The sequence below is a fragment of the Passer domesticus genome, chromosome 9 (assembly GCF_036417665.1).
Source record: "Passer domesticus isolate bPasDom1 chromosome 9, bPasDom1.hap1, whole genome shotgun sequence".
Lineage (NCBI taxonomy): Eukaryota > Metazoa > Chordata > Aves > Passeriformes > Passeridae > Passer > Passer domesticus.
This window is the reverse complement of record NC_087482.1, coordinates 32,803,270-32,816,921: the sequence shown is the minus strand read 5'-3', so window position 1 is coordinate 32,816,921 and position 13,652 is coordinate 32,803,270. Positions and strand designations below refer to the sequence as shown.

The 13,652-nt window shown below is 38.4% G+C and overlaps 1 protein-coding gene across 13 annotated transcripts in view; it reads right to left on the bottom strand.

Moving 5' to 3' along the window:
* Positions 1-13,652, bottom strand: part of CACNA1D (calcium voltage-gated channel subunit alpha1 D) — a 167,441-nt gene that overhangs the window by 67,911 nt on the left and 85,878 nt on the right. For all 13 annotated transcript variants that reach the window (XM_064432547.1, XM_064432540.1, XM_064432549.1 and 10 more), the window contains exons 9-11: positions 10,656-10,825; positions 2,121-2,208; positions 1,392-1,418 (exon numbers count right to left, since the gene is read on the bottom strand). In XM_064432547.1, the coding sequence (XP_064288617.1) occupies positions 1,392-1,418; positions 2,121-2,208; positions 10,656-10,825 (285 nt within the window). The remainder of the gene's footprint in view (positions 1-1,391; positions 1,419-2,120; positions 2,209-10,655; positions 10,826-13,652) is intronic.

Genomic DNA, 13,652 nt, shown 5'->3' with positions numbered 1-13,652 from the left:
AGCTGTGTAAATCATTACTAGTTGTAGATTAGGGAATGCTAACATGTTATTCCTTTTTTTATATTTCCCTATAGATTTCTAAATGTAAACCACAACATTTGGAGACTCCAATTGCCTGTGACGTAATTCAATTAAGCTGCATTTAACATTTCATTGGGTAACAAAGTATATCTATCTTTCCAAGGCCCCATACTCTTAATAGCAATAAAGAAAAGTCAGTGAATCAACTCAGAATTCAAATTAAATTCAGTCTAAAAATATAGGCTTTGAGTTAAACCACAAAGAGAATTCTGGCAGAATTAAACAGAATAGGAATGCTGAGGTCACCTTTCAGAAATCTACCCTATAACATCAGAAACCTTAAAAATTTAGTAATTCCTAGAGATTTCTACTGATGTGCAATGAAATTGTGTCAGTGGGCAAATGTCTGTGAAATAAATAGGAGTGATGAGCTGAGGCTGTACTTAGATATGAGCTGGATTCACAAGTGAGGATATATCTTTGTACTCATAAAACTAGATTTCTCTACTTCACTTCTGGGAACTCTGTTCAAGCATTAACTAAGTTTTCTTTGTGCCCCTTAAATTTGTACTTGTAGTAAAGGAAATCAATACTGGTTTCAGATATCAGTACAAAGACATTTCAAGCCTTTGCAGTATTCTGACCATATAAAGGAAAAATATCCTGTGCTGCCATAAATCAACATGAATTCAAGAACGTTCTTATCTTGCCAATCCCCTGCTCTAAGGGCTGTGTCCATGGCCATCAGCAGGATGCCTCACTCCCTGGGTAGGTCAAACTGTTTTTACACTTACAGAACACCCTGTCATTGAAGTCCATGAGACAAGAGCAATAATGGTGGGATATCTCACTTACAAGACTCACAAGCAGGCTCAAACTGCATAACTCCAAGCTTTCTCAAGTCAATGGGGCTATTTTTTTGTTTTCCCCAAAAATATGTGTGGAACCAGTCACAGTAAAGTATAGCTAACTGGTACATACATGAATGTGCATGAATAACAGAGGCATACTTAAACAGAATACAGAGAAAAAAGAAAAATTCAAAAAGGAGAATAGCAGTAAATTTCTCCATTAGGTTGATACAAGTAAAGGAATGCTCCCAAAGATTAACTTCTATTTTGACTTGTAGTGCAGCAGGTAGGCGAGCTTGCAATGAAAGGCATTTTCTATTTTGATCCCAAGGCATTTTGACATTACTTTCAAAACAATATCCTTGATAAGTTACGGCCTGACTTTGTGCTCAAACTCAGTGTACTGACATTGCAGAGTAACATTCCAGAAGCTGGAACGAGGATCAGTCCAGAAGAGTGAGAATTGGACCAAGATTTTGCATTTATCTTAAAACGTGATTATAAAAGGAAAATACTGACCTGAACTTGGATTTTGAGATGGTTTGACTAGAAGAAAAGGAAAATACATTTTTAAGAATGGGGGGAAAGTAATTAACAAATTCATTTCCTTTAGAATTTTGCACTGGTATTACACATACATAAAACAAACTTTTAACAAAATGCATCGTGAATGCTGAAATTCTTTTTTATGTTATTTATTTTCTGAAATAACATTTCTAAAGCCTTACAAATTTTCTTAGTGAAAGAAAGGAAATCTCCTTTAAAACTCAGTAAACAAACCTTGAATAAACATGTAGAAGCTGCCTGGAAGTCATGAAAATCTGAGCAAATAAATACTGAACACTATGGGTTATAGAAATATTCCCATATATTGTTATTGTCTAAAAAATACCTATTCCTGAGGTCATGCACAATTTAAGAGAAAATATTTGGTTGTACATGTCATTAGAAACTTTCCTTCCTTTCTTATAATTTCGGACAAAAATAGTATTTCATAAAATCTTTCAGGAGATCACAATTCCACTCCAAGCTGAGTTGAATTGCTTTATACCATCTTAACCTGAGACTTTTAAGAGCACTTTGATACTTTTATAGTCAGTCTAACATCAAACTCCTGCAAGTGCCATACAAAGCCTGGCTATTTCAAGGCACTTTTGGCTAAACAAGCAGTGGGGAAAGAAGGACCCTTTGAAGGGCTGAGCTCCTCAGAGCTGGTGGGGTGGGAACTCGGCTCCCCCGTGCACTCACCACAAGCTCCCGCAGCACGCCGGGCTCTCCCCTTCCCCGCTGACGTTCTCCGTGTTCACCGACTCGGTCTCGCTGGTGGGCATGCTCGCTGTGGGGACACAAAAGTGCCTCAGAGCCAGCACCACGCAAGGCATGGCACAGCTGGCATCTCCTGGCCCATGGCAAGAGTGCCTCCAGCTCTGCTGAGAGCTTGGAAGACCTGAGGAGCTGTAGATGAAGTCAGACGCTTCATCAGTCCTCCTCTCTCACCGAAAGGAAGCACGCAGAATTCCAGAGAGAATGGTGGTGCTTTTTTGTTGTTTCTTTTTAGTGATTCAAGGTAATTGCTTACAATTCACTGCAGAGTATGAAGTAGAGGAAGTTTGTACAAAGAGTATGCTACCCCAGCAAAGAAATTAACCTGAGCTAGATTCAGAAACTTCTCACTTTGAGAAGTGTTCTGTTAACACTTCGGAGGTGCTTTACAATTGAAGTGCTGTTAAAAGCTCACTGATTCCAAGAAATATCATTAAATTTCTGAAAGCAGGAACAATCACACCATGGTCACACTGACCACTCTTTGCTTTTACTGACATTGTGAATTATTGAGGCAAGATGCCAGAAGGTAAACGTGCCTGCAGATGCAGTGTGAGCAGCAGGCAGGAGCAGGGGAATGGGAGAATGGTCCTTCAAAGCATGATGAGAATTACCACCAATAAAAATGGGACAAGTACATTTGCCACAGAGTGAATTACTGCACATATAGTGGATCATTACTGAGTGTTTAGCAATTGTAGCTGATGGGGTTTTTTTAGACAAAACTCATTTTCAGCTGGGTTATCACCATTTGTCTGCAAATCAGCTGAAATATAGAGGGAGGACACCTTATGTCAAAAGGTGTTAGGAAATGATGAATAGCCAAAGATCCCAGTACTTCCTAGAGGAGAGCACTGCAAAGTGAGCATGAAAGGAAAACCTCAGGAACAAGAAAAGGGTAAATTAATGTTGCTGATCTATACAGTAGAAATACCATTTAAAGTAAGAAACATAAGAGAGGTGCAAGATGCACTGAAATTACTATAAAACAGCAAGAACAAAAGTAAAACAGAGCATTCTAAAGGTATTCTGGTATGTACCTTCCACTGTTTGATGGTTTGCTTGGTTGGTTTATTTGATTTGGTCTGTTGGGAAGGGTTTAAGCCAATGTCTGTGAACTGACAGTACTGAGGGCAATACACTGCCAACTTCTGATAGGAAAATCTCACTCTTTTGGTAGCCTAAAGGATGATGGAGATTTAAGAATCAGACCTGAATTTTCTGATTTGTGTACAAATCAGGTACAAAGTGTTAAGCGTTAGGAACAGTCTCTCTGCACAGCCTCTACACTGCCTCAACACTGACATGAAGACAGAGGGGAGTGGGAAGGGCTGGTTTGGTTTCTGTGCCCACCAGTCCCATCCAAGCTGGAGACTGACAGGTCTGTGCAGGCCAGGTACTCAGCTACTCTTTGCAACAGCTGAGAATCTGTCCCCATGAGAAAGTCACTGTTACATGGAATGCTAAACAGAGTGGCATAACAAAGAAAGATCCAAAATGTCCATGCAGGTGTTTGAATAAACAAAGCACTTCAGGCAGTAAGCACAGCAAAACCTTCTTTCACAAGGTTCTTCTGTTCTGGTGATTCTTTTAAAGTATTACTGTAATGACTTTATATATTATAAGTCTCTGGTTAGCACCTGCAAGTGTCTCAATTCTAATATTATGCTTCCCTTTATAAATCAGTTTTAAAACAATGAATTTTGCTAGTCCTGTATGAACTTCACAGCTTACAGCCAGAGTTCAAAAGAAATTTCACTCAAAAGTAAAGAAAACAATCTCTGATGCTCAAATTCAACTGTTAAAATTTCAAAGGGTCAAAGAAAAAAAAAATCACAAAATTATTTCAAACATAGTCTCAGGGCTTCAGAACTAAGAGTTTTTATTTTTAAATGCCAGTGTCATTTGAAATAACTATATGTAAGTATAGCCTGTCTGGTAAAGAACTGAACTGGTTGCCTTGTGCCAGGTGACTTGACTGCTATTAGAAATCACAGCATTACAGTCAGCTAATGATGAACATTTCAGCACTTGTGATGAGCAACTGCAAAATAAGAGTGCTGAGGTCTTGTTTCACACACTATTAAGAGCTGCCAGAAAAACACAGCTAGGCCTACTTCCATGATTATTGCATTTGTGCAATGTGTTCCACACTTGTATTTCAAATTTATCAACCCTTCTGGCCCCTGAAGAAAAAGGTATCTAGAATCCAATTCTTCATAAACTGTCACTCCACTGAGTGACAAAAAACTACATTTAATGTAAGTAATGCAAGTGCATGTAAAAGTGAAGTACTTAATTCTAACTCAAGTCTACCCTGACTTTATGTGTTAGCCCACAGTAAGAAATACCAGCCATTTTGAACACAATTATTCGAAGAAAAGCAAAGCAAAAATATCTTTGTCCCTAATGAAGTGAATGCCAGTTCTGCTCATTATTAAATACATCAGAATGTTACTGTTTCAGACACCACAGGGCTCTTGCTGCATCTCTATCAGTGACTTGCAGGTGCTGTATTACAAACAAAAGAGGAAAAAAAAGAGAACCAATTCACATTAGAAACTCAGCTGCCATTATACTGTAATTTATATGTCAAAATTGAAACTTGACAGAAGTACTGAGAAAGGCACCATGTGGAAGTCCAGCTCCAGCAATGCCAGCAAGTCATCAGGTCTTTAGCCAGAAGAAAAGAGCAGCACTGCATGTCCACATCCACTCTGCTAATGCAAGCAACCTGCCAGGTCTCAAAACAACTCAGTTCCATGGCCACAGTTCCATAAGGGCAGGTGGTATCCATGAGGCCAACACAGCACACAATTTTGAGAGAATTTTGAGAGACTGATCTCAGCAGGGCCAGCTCTGAGATCTGTAAACTGGCACCCCAGTGCCAGTTGAAAAGAAGACGCCAAATTTTGTCTTTTCTTTATTCACCTTTTGCCCTTATTTTACTGGTATTCTGGAAAGATTATCTAGATTTCAAGATCTAATAATCTCTTCAATTAAGCTAACCAGTTTCAAAGAAAAGAATGCTTGCATTAGACAATATAAGCAACCCATACAGCATGCAGCTTAATACTTTCCTGAGTGGATAGAAAACAGGTCAAATACATCAACTACTACATTTTGCTTCTGTGGATAAGAATATAACATGAGAAAAACAATCCATTGTATTCATGAGGTATTCTATGGAGTTTTCAGACTTTGGAGCAGGGATTTCCAACTCCATTCCAGGATGTAACATAACTAATGCACAGTGAAAAGCAATCCACTGTCTATCAGCAACGGTGTGCCCTTGCCTGCTAGAGTTAGAAGAAATAAACTCCATAATCCTGAAATACAATTCAGTGTCACTGTAGAATCCAGAAGCAGGCTAAATTACAGCCTGAATTACTGATTACTAATTGTGGTTACAAGTATTATTGTTGGAAATGTTTTCCTCTCTAATGTAAACGGCTAAAATTTTAACCTGTTTCAACTTTAACTGTGCATTTTCACACTGGTGCATGTTGGGCACCCTTATGGTTACATGTCCTGAAGGAAAAGTGCTGCAGAAGTGGAGTGATCTGCACACTCATCAGTGTTGGCGACTGCAGAGAATCTGGCATTATATTAAACTGGCAAAATTTTAGATCACTCTTACAAAAAATTTCATGCTCTGTTTGCTAGCCAACCAATTCCGTGAATTGCTGTTTCTAAAATTTTCCTAATTCTTTCTCAAATTAGTACATGAATTTTCTGAATTCATTTTATCAAATCTTTGAGGTAGCGAAACAGAGTGGAAAAAAAAAATCCCCAAAGTGGCAACATTATCATTGCAAATTCATCTCAAATTTTCCCAAGTCTACTGTATACCCAGAAAACACTTCAGAAAGAAGTGGCACTATCTCCTGTGACTGTGAAGCTTCTCAGGGTAAATTCAGTTTAAGGAGAGTCTGCTTGGAAGACGTTCTTCATGACAGTGTAGCAAGATATCTTTTTTCATAGTGCAGATTTAATGTTGCTGTAGATCATTCTTATGGGCTCTCTCTTTTTATAGGCAGCCCATGGAAAAGCAATATAAGGCTGGTGCATAGCAGTGGAAGGAGAGCAAATAAATTGGGTTTTGTTACAGTAGCATCACTCAACCAACCACTTGTAGCCTGAAGGATGACGCTGAGAACCTTGGGAATGTTGCATATTCTACACATATGTTACTTTTAATGAACATACAGGTAGAGGGAATACAAAGAAAAATATTTAGTGTAGTGTTTTCAATCCAGAAACAGTCTAAGCTTCAACTCCTCAGATCAGCACAATCATCTCAGGAAGAAATAAACTTAGGCCATTAATTTGTACTTTGGAAAAACCCTACTCTCAAAAGGGGCACTTGCCCTGCAAGGCAGAGGAATCCAAGTCAGTGCCCATGAGTTTGGGGATGCCTTTGGCTTGCAAGGTCAGGCACAGCAGCCACTGCCAGCAGGTGCCGGGCAGTGCCAGGCTGGTCCTGACAGATATCAGAACCTGAACCTGCTCGTTTAAGGGCTGTGTTGAAATACATAGTTCAAAGTAAAATTGCAAGTGTCTTCACACAATTTTATAGGAAAACTGTTTCAGCATGCAGAGCTGAGTGAGCTGTCAGACAGTGATATGTATATATCTATATGTAACAGCTGCACAAACAATTTCAAGCAGACTCAGTGTTTGTACAAAATGAGTCTATCAGGCCCCAACAATTTCTGACTTAGAATTCTGCATTCACTAAAGTAACTGGATGAGTGTTTCAACCTCAATCTGGGCCACAACAGGAATTGTTAGGACAGCAAGAAATCAGTTGGTCAAATAACTTAGTTGCAGATAGGACTAAAACTAGATCTCGTAACTACTGCAGCTGTGCTCATGTCATAACAGGACATTTGCCAGCATTAAAACAGGCAGATTTGAAAATAATTATCGTGCTCTAAACCTCCTGTCCATCTCCAGTGTAGGTGGGGAAAAGTGAATAAAACAAATTACAGAAACAAAACCATCAACAACAAAAGAAGTTACAGTAAAAGCTTGTTGTGTTTGGTTAGATTCTCTATCATAAGTATCAAAAGTAAATAGTGTTATCATCATGCTGTTCTAAGCTTACACTATGGTGCATTATAAAACTTGTAAAATGCTTTTGTTACTTTCTTTTTGATCCGGTTTACCTGACTTCTGAAAAAGAAAACCTATTCTTCAAGAACAGCCACAAACAAAAACACTTCAGTGGAAAGGTGAATGGATTAAACACTCTGCTTTAGGGAGGTAGAGCAGCACCTCTATTTCAAACATGCACTTCAACCAGGAGGAAGGTCTGCATGCACCAGGGGTTCCATGCTGGAGGCTGTGCCTCGGTTACAGAAATGCAAACAGTCTGTGCTCCCGAAAGCTACCGCATCCAATGCAGTATGGGCACAAAAGAAGAGTTCAACTGCAAATCCGAGCACGTTTTACCATGTTTATTGGAAGAACGGCCAAAGCAGCTAAGTCTGCTTTTCTTCTTGTCTTCCATTAAGTCAGCCAGTGTAAGCCCTGGGGAAGCACATGTAATCCCAGCAGTGACGCGGGAGGTGGCAGCAGTCGCAACGCAAAAAACAAAAACGTGTCCGTACACACAACACAGGCAAGGTTAGGCAAAACAGACTGACATCACCGGCAGCACAACTGATCACAGCTAAACCCCTCACCTCTCACGGCTCCTCGCTCGAATTCTGAGCTAAATTCGCAGTGCTTTGAAGGCAATGGAAGTTTTTTTTCATTGGCTTCAGGATAATCAGCTATTCGTTCATAATAAAGACTTCCAACTTTCATTAAAGGCATGTTTACAACTCTAGTAATTAAAAGGTGTTCTGTTATTCAACAGCATTGAATACCTGCCCATTATCAGCAACAGAGATGTACAAATGTGTAAGATTTATAAATAACTTACTTACTGACTTCTCTGATTAGAAATTTTCAAATGCTGGGGGGGCATTGCAGGAACCTCAACTGCAATTTTAAATGATTACGTAAGAAACTATTAATCACTGACTTAACCATCTTTGAAACCTCTACCTTTGTCTGACACACAAATATCTTGTGCATCCTGAACCCAGAGCTCTTCTACGTCACTGAAGAGCACCATTGTGATCATCCATCTCCATAAACCAGCAGTAATCTGGATCACCCAGAAGTTTAGATATTCAAAGCAGGGACACAGTTGCCTAGAAGCCTGAAAATTATTATTCTGACTATCTTGGGACCCATCTCTACTTCATGCTTCCAAGATGGCTCAAGAAAAAGACATCACCAATATATTTCAACTAAATTTATTACCTAAAAATATCTGAAATGCAAGGAGGTGGAGCAACTTGGCAACCCTTCCTCCTTTACAGGCTGTTGCAGTTGATATTAACATTGAAATACCAAGCCACATTTAAGGACATGTGCATAAATCCAGGAGTGCTAGGAGACTGCCTATTCACTGCAAATTTCCACACAAAAGTATACATGTTTGCCTGAAATTAAATTCTTGGCATTTCTCTTAAAGCTTTTAATTACTTTCCTTCTATTTTCACTCTGCAAGTCTCCTACAACCTTTAACTTAGCCTAAAACCATACCTAAATTAACAGTTTATACTTGAAAGTCCTTTCAAACTCAGTAGATGTGCAAAGTATTCTTTTATCTGTATGACCTCAAAGCTGTTTAAGGAATACCAGAGCAAATGAGGGGGTTTTTTGCAGCCTATTAACAAACATTCAATTTGAACAGGACAAAAAAGGTTCCCTTGATTTTACCTGTAAACCCAGTCCACTGGCACCACAGCTGACAGCCCAGTCATCCAACACTCTATGCAAACTCAGCATCACCTACAATTCTACACAGCAGCCTTGTACAAAGTGTATTTACTCCATAAAATGTGCCATTTTTACATCTCAGGCTTAGGATTTTATACTAGTACTCAAACCCACAGTTTATGCACTCCTTCCACACATTAGTAGCAATAACTAAGTATAGTGAATTCTGGCTTTTTTTGCTCTGTTCTAGATAAAAATTCTATTTGTGCAACACATTTTCCAATAGACATAAATTATTCCTTTTCAGTGGTGCTGGAATCAACACCAACCCACAGTATCCCTTGCAGTGTCTCATAAAATCAGTGTTCTTCCAGCCAATAACACAGTTCCACACTCCCATACTCTGCTGTTATTATGAACTAATGGACTACTAAAATTCTGAAACTCAAAGATTTTTAAAAACTACTACTATCTCTGCAATATAGAGATAAGTTTAAAAACAGATACTGTAACATCAAACCTCATTTTTGTCGCTTACTGCACCTGAAAAGTATTGTGACTTAAAAGAACAATTCACAATAAATTAGCAACACTAAAAGAAAAGCAATGGTAATAATGTATCATTTAAACACAGAAAATACAACTCTGAGTTGTGTTTGACAAACCATTTACTCTTTAAATACAATCTAAATGAACACATACCATGACTTTTCAGAGCATAACATTAATAACAAGAATTAGAATATATACTAAAATTTGGACTTCAATCTTAGACCTAGTGTTAAACCAGTAACCACATCCTGAATCTATGTTCTCATTTATGTACCGCTCTAAAACTTCTCATGAAAATTTTAACTGCTACTCTGCAATCATGACAGAGAGGCTAAAATAACCCCTGCTAAATTATGACACTAAAATACTGCTGTTACTAGAATTTTCAGATATATAAAAATCAATTATAACTTTTACATTTTTCACAGTATTGTGATATTAACTTTTTCTTATCCCTTAGGACTCAGGCTGGAAGTACAAGAGGGTCACTACAGGATAGATTACTTGTTTTTAATAGCCTACTATCAAATAAATACATCATAAATTATATTTCTTAGTGTCAAGTGAAAAGCCCACAAGATTTCATTTATTGCACACCCAGTTAAGACAAGTCATAAAAAACCTTCTCTATTGTATTCTGAATATCAAAAACAAAGACCCAGAATGTCATTTTCCTATTTCAACAACAACAAAAAATCCACAGTATTAGCACAAGGTTATTTCTTGACTGTAACTTTGGCCATATTTTTAAGCTTTTTATGTCATGATTATTTCCCTTGCATGCACCCACAGAAAAACACATTCTAAGGATTTACAACGAGACTCAGTGGCACATGGCCTCTCTGCACTAACTCTTTCCAGAACACAAATAAAGCAAAGTTTATAAGTCTCAGTAGTGACTGAATGCAGACAGTGATTCATACATGGACACCCCAAGCAGAGTTTTGTTGTAAGATTCCAAATTACCTTCCGTGACTCAGCATCTCCAAATTAACAGAATTGCTCTGCTAAGGAGCACTTCTGCAAACTGGGAAAGGGAAAGCACTGGCCAGGCTGCCTTCCCTGCAGTGCAACACCCTCAGGAGGAGCCAAACTGTCCCCACAGAGTAGAGAGGAAGGAATACGTACTGTTCCTCTTGCCTTCTTCATCAGCCTCTTCATCGTTCTCGGGGTCAATGTCTTCTGCCTGGGTAATCCAGTCCAAATATCCCTTCAGGTCTTCTTCAAGCTGTTGTTTCTCACGTAGCTTCTGAAAGTCCCCTCGGGCCTTGGCTTTTTCTCTTTCTTTGGAAAATTCTCTATCAAATGCAGACAAAGTAGGAAAAAACACTGAATGACAAACTCTCTGGTATTTGGATCAAAGCCTTGACACTGCAGATTAGCACAGTGACATAGAAAACACACCAAAGATTGGAGTGCTTATTTGAAAACAAGGTAGAGGTGCAAAGAAGTCATGGCAAATCACTACCACCCTACATCCCAACTTTCAGAGCTTTTATGATTTAATCAAAAATTAAGCAGTATTTCTGACACTCCCCATAAGGGAAGAGTCTATTCTTCTCCTTTAATTACTCAAAATTTCTCTCACCTACAAATAGAAACTAACTTCCAATAGTGAAGCAATTTCATATATAAGTTTTAAATTTCAGTGAAAAGAAAATTCTGGTAGTCCATTCTAAAATCCTTCCTCTCCCAGCCACAGTTCATTGGCCATGTCCAAACACACAGAACCCCACTACTGGGCTCTCCCTTAACAATATCACACACAGACTCCCGTGCTGTTGGAAATCTGTTCCGTGCAACAGAACCTAGAAGTCCTCACAGATCAGAAACAGAAACTCAATCCTCTATCTCACTGCCCCAATCTCAAGACAATGTACTGGACTAGTCTATCCAGTTTAGTTCATGATTGGGATCAATCCCTGAATTATCATGGAATGATAATAAAAAAAAAATGAAATCATGTTCTTTAATGAGGAAATTGGATAAAATGGCCTCCTAAGGTCTTTTTCAACCTGAACTACTCCATAAATCTAAGATTCCCTGAGTGGCATATGACTCAAGAAAACTAACAAGTATATTCTCCCCCCACAACATCTCACATGCCAATGTTATTACAACTTTTGGTGGGATCTGCTACAAGGACCAACACATTCCAATTTATCTGAGTACCAATATGTAGTGTTAGGGGCAGGCAAGGATCTTTTGGACTGCATTGTAAGTACTGCATTCTAAATACAATTCAGTATTTAAAGTTAAGCTTGTTCTGACTAACATGTTAATCATTGAAGGTTTTGGGCTGGGAGGCACCTCAAAGCTCATCCCATTCCATGTTCCTGCAGTGAACACCTTCCACTAGCCCAGGTTGCTCCAAGCCCTGTTCAACCTGGCCTTGGACACTTCCAGAGATGTGGCAGCCACAGGTTCTGTGGGCAATGTGTACCAGGACCTCACCACCCTCACAGGGAAGAATTTCTTCCTAGTATTGATATAAACTGCCTTCATTCAGTTTTAAGCAGTTTATCCCTTGTCCTATTGCTACTCACATTAATCTTACAATAGGGCTTAAGTTAAACTTTAAAAAAAGGCTAAGCAATTTCATTTACCATGAATTTGCAAGTCCTTTATTTACTGGAAAAGTTCACTTGAAGATATTCCCTAGTTAATATGCTCTTAAGGGAAAATTTATTGAACCACTCAATAATACCCTTTTTCAAGTGGAAAATATTATAAAATTAGCATAAGACAAAAATATTTTAAGATTAAACAATTAGCAGTAAAAATATTGCCCTAAGAAAGCAGAACAGAATAACAGAAAGTCTCTGTTTTTCCAAATAATATTACAGTTTGATGACATACACTGTTTGTTTAGAATTGCAAAAGCATAATCTCTCCAGGGGGCTTCTAATTTATTTTTACTAACTTTTTTAGTCTTTAAACATGTCAGATAAAAAATTTAGTATTTAGATGACATCAGTAAATTTAAGTGTTAAGCTGTTTACATACAAGTATAGAGATGCTGGAGGGTTTTTTAATGTTATGTTGCAGAAGTTACACAGCTTTCTGCTGCAAATGTCAAGAGCCAGGTACTACATCTTTTACAGATGAGGACTTAATTCAACAGCATTTCAGCTTGGCACATGGGGATCATCCTGTTCCATCTGATGGCACTGTAATGAAGCTGAAGGATGCCAGTGCTTTCTTTGCATTTGCTACCCTTCACCTCCCATCCAGGACGAGACCCTGCAAGAAGCCATCTCCTCACAAAAATGCCAGTGAAAGAGAGAGCTCTAAAGATCTCTCTGAAAGATAATCACCCTAAAAAATAACCAGAGTAATTTCACAATCAATAAGAAGCTGTTTGGGTTAAGGAATGCTGGGTTTAAGCTTCTCTCAGAGAGAGGATTAGAGACTGTCCTTTACACCTGACTGAGGCAGTGCACTCGTGACTCACTTCCCCCAGGCAGGATCTCTGGAGAAAGAGCTATCATGGCAGACTAGGAAATGAGAAGTAACAAGCCTTGCTGGCTTTTACTAAGAATTCATGTGTTTTTCATTTAAAGTCCTTCAGGTATTTCTCATTAATTCAAAGGAGATGCGATGTGTGAGGGCGAAGTAAAACAAAAGTCGCTGTTATGTAGAGTGAACAAAATAATTTTTAATTAATCAGCTGGCAAAGCTGATACTTTGAACAGAACTTCACCCATGGCTGAACTGCTCTTTAACTTCACATTAAAACAGCTGCATGCAGAGAATTAAACCTAGTTTTTATATACACAGCTGATTCTGACCTTTCCCTTTAATGCTGCACAGAAGTCAGATGCTGCCTTGCTACAGGCTGCTGTCATTTATCAGGGGGAGATGCAAGGGTGCTTATGTCTATGACATTTTAAAATTTCAATTTTATTTTTAAAACTTGACTCTTTATAAGGAACCATAAAACATGAGAAGGATATTTTCTTCAGGGAAGAGAAGAATCTGGCTCTATGGTATTTTTTTTCTATCACATCCACAATGAAGGGACATTCCTCAGACACATATGTACATACTCCTTTTAGGGGAATGCCATGAATAAGAAAGGCAAATTTAATAGAATTGGAAAGTAATTAATTTCCTGTTGGCAAA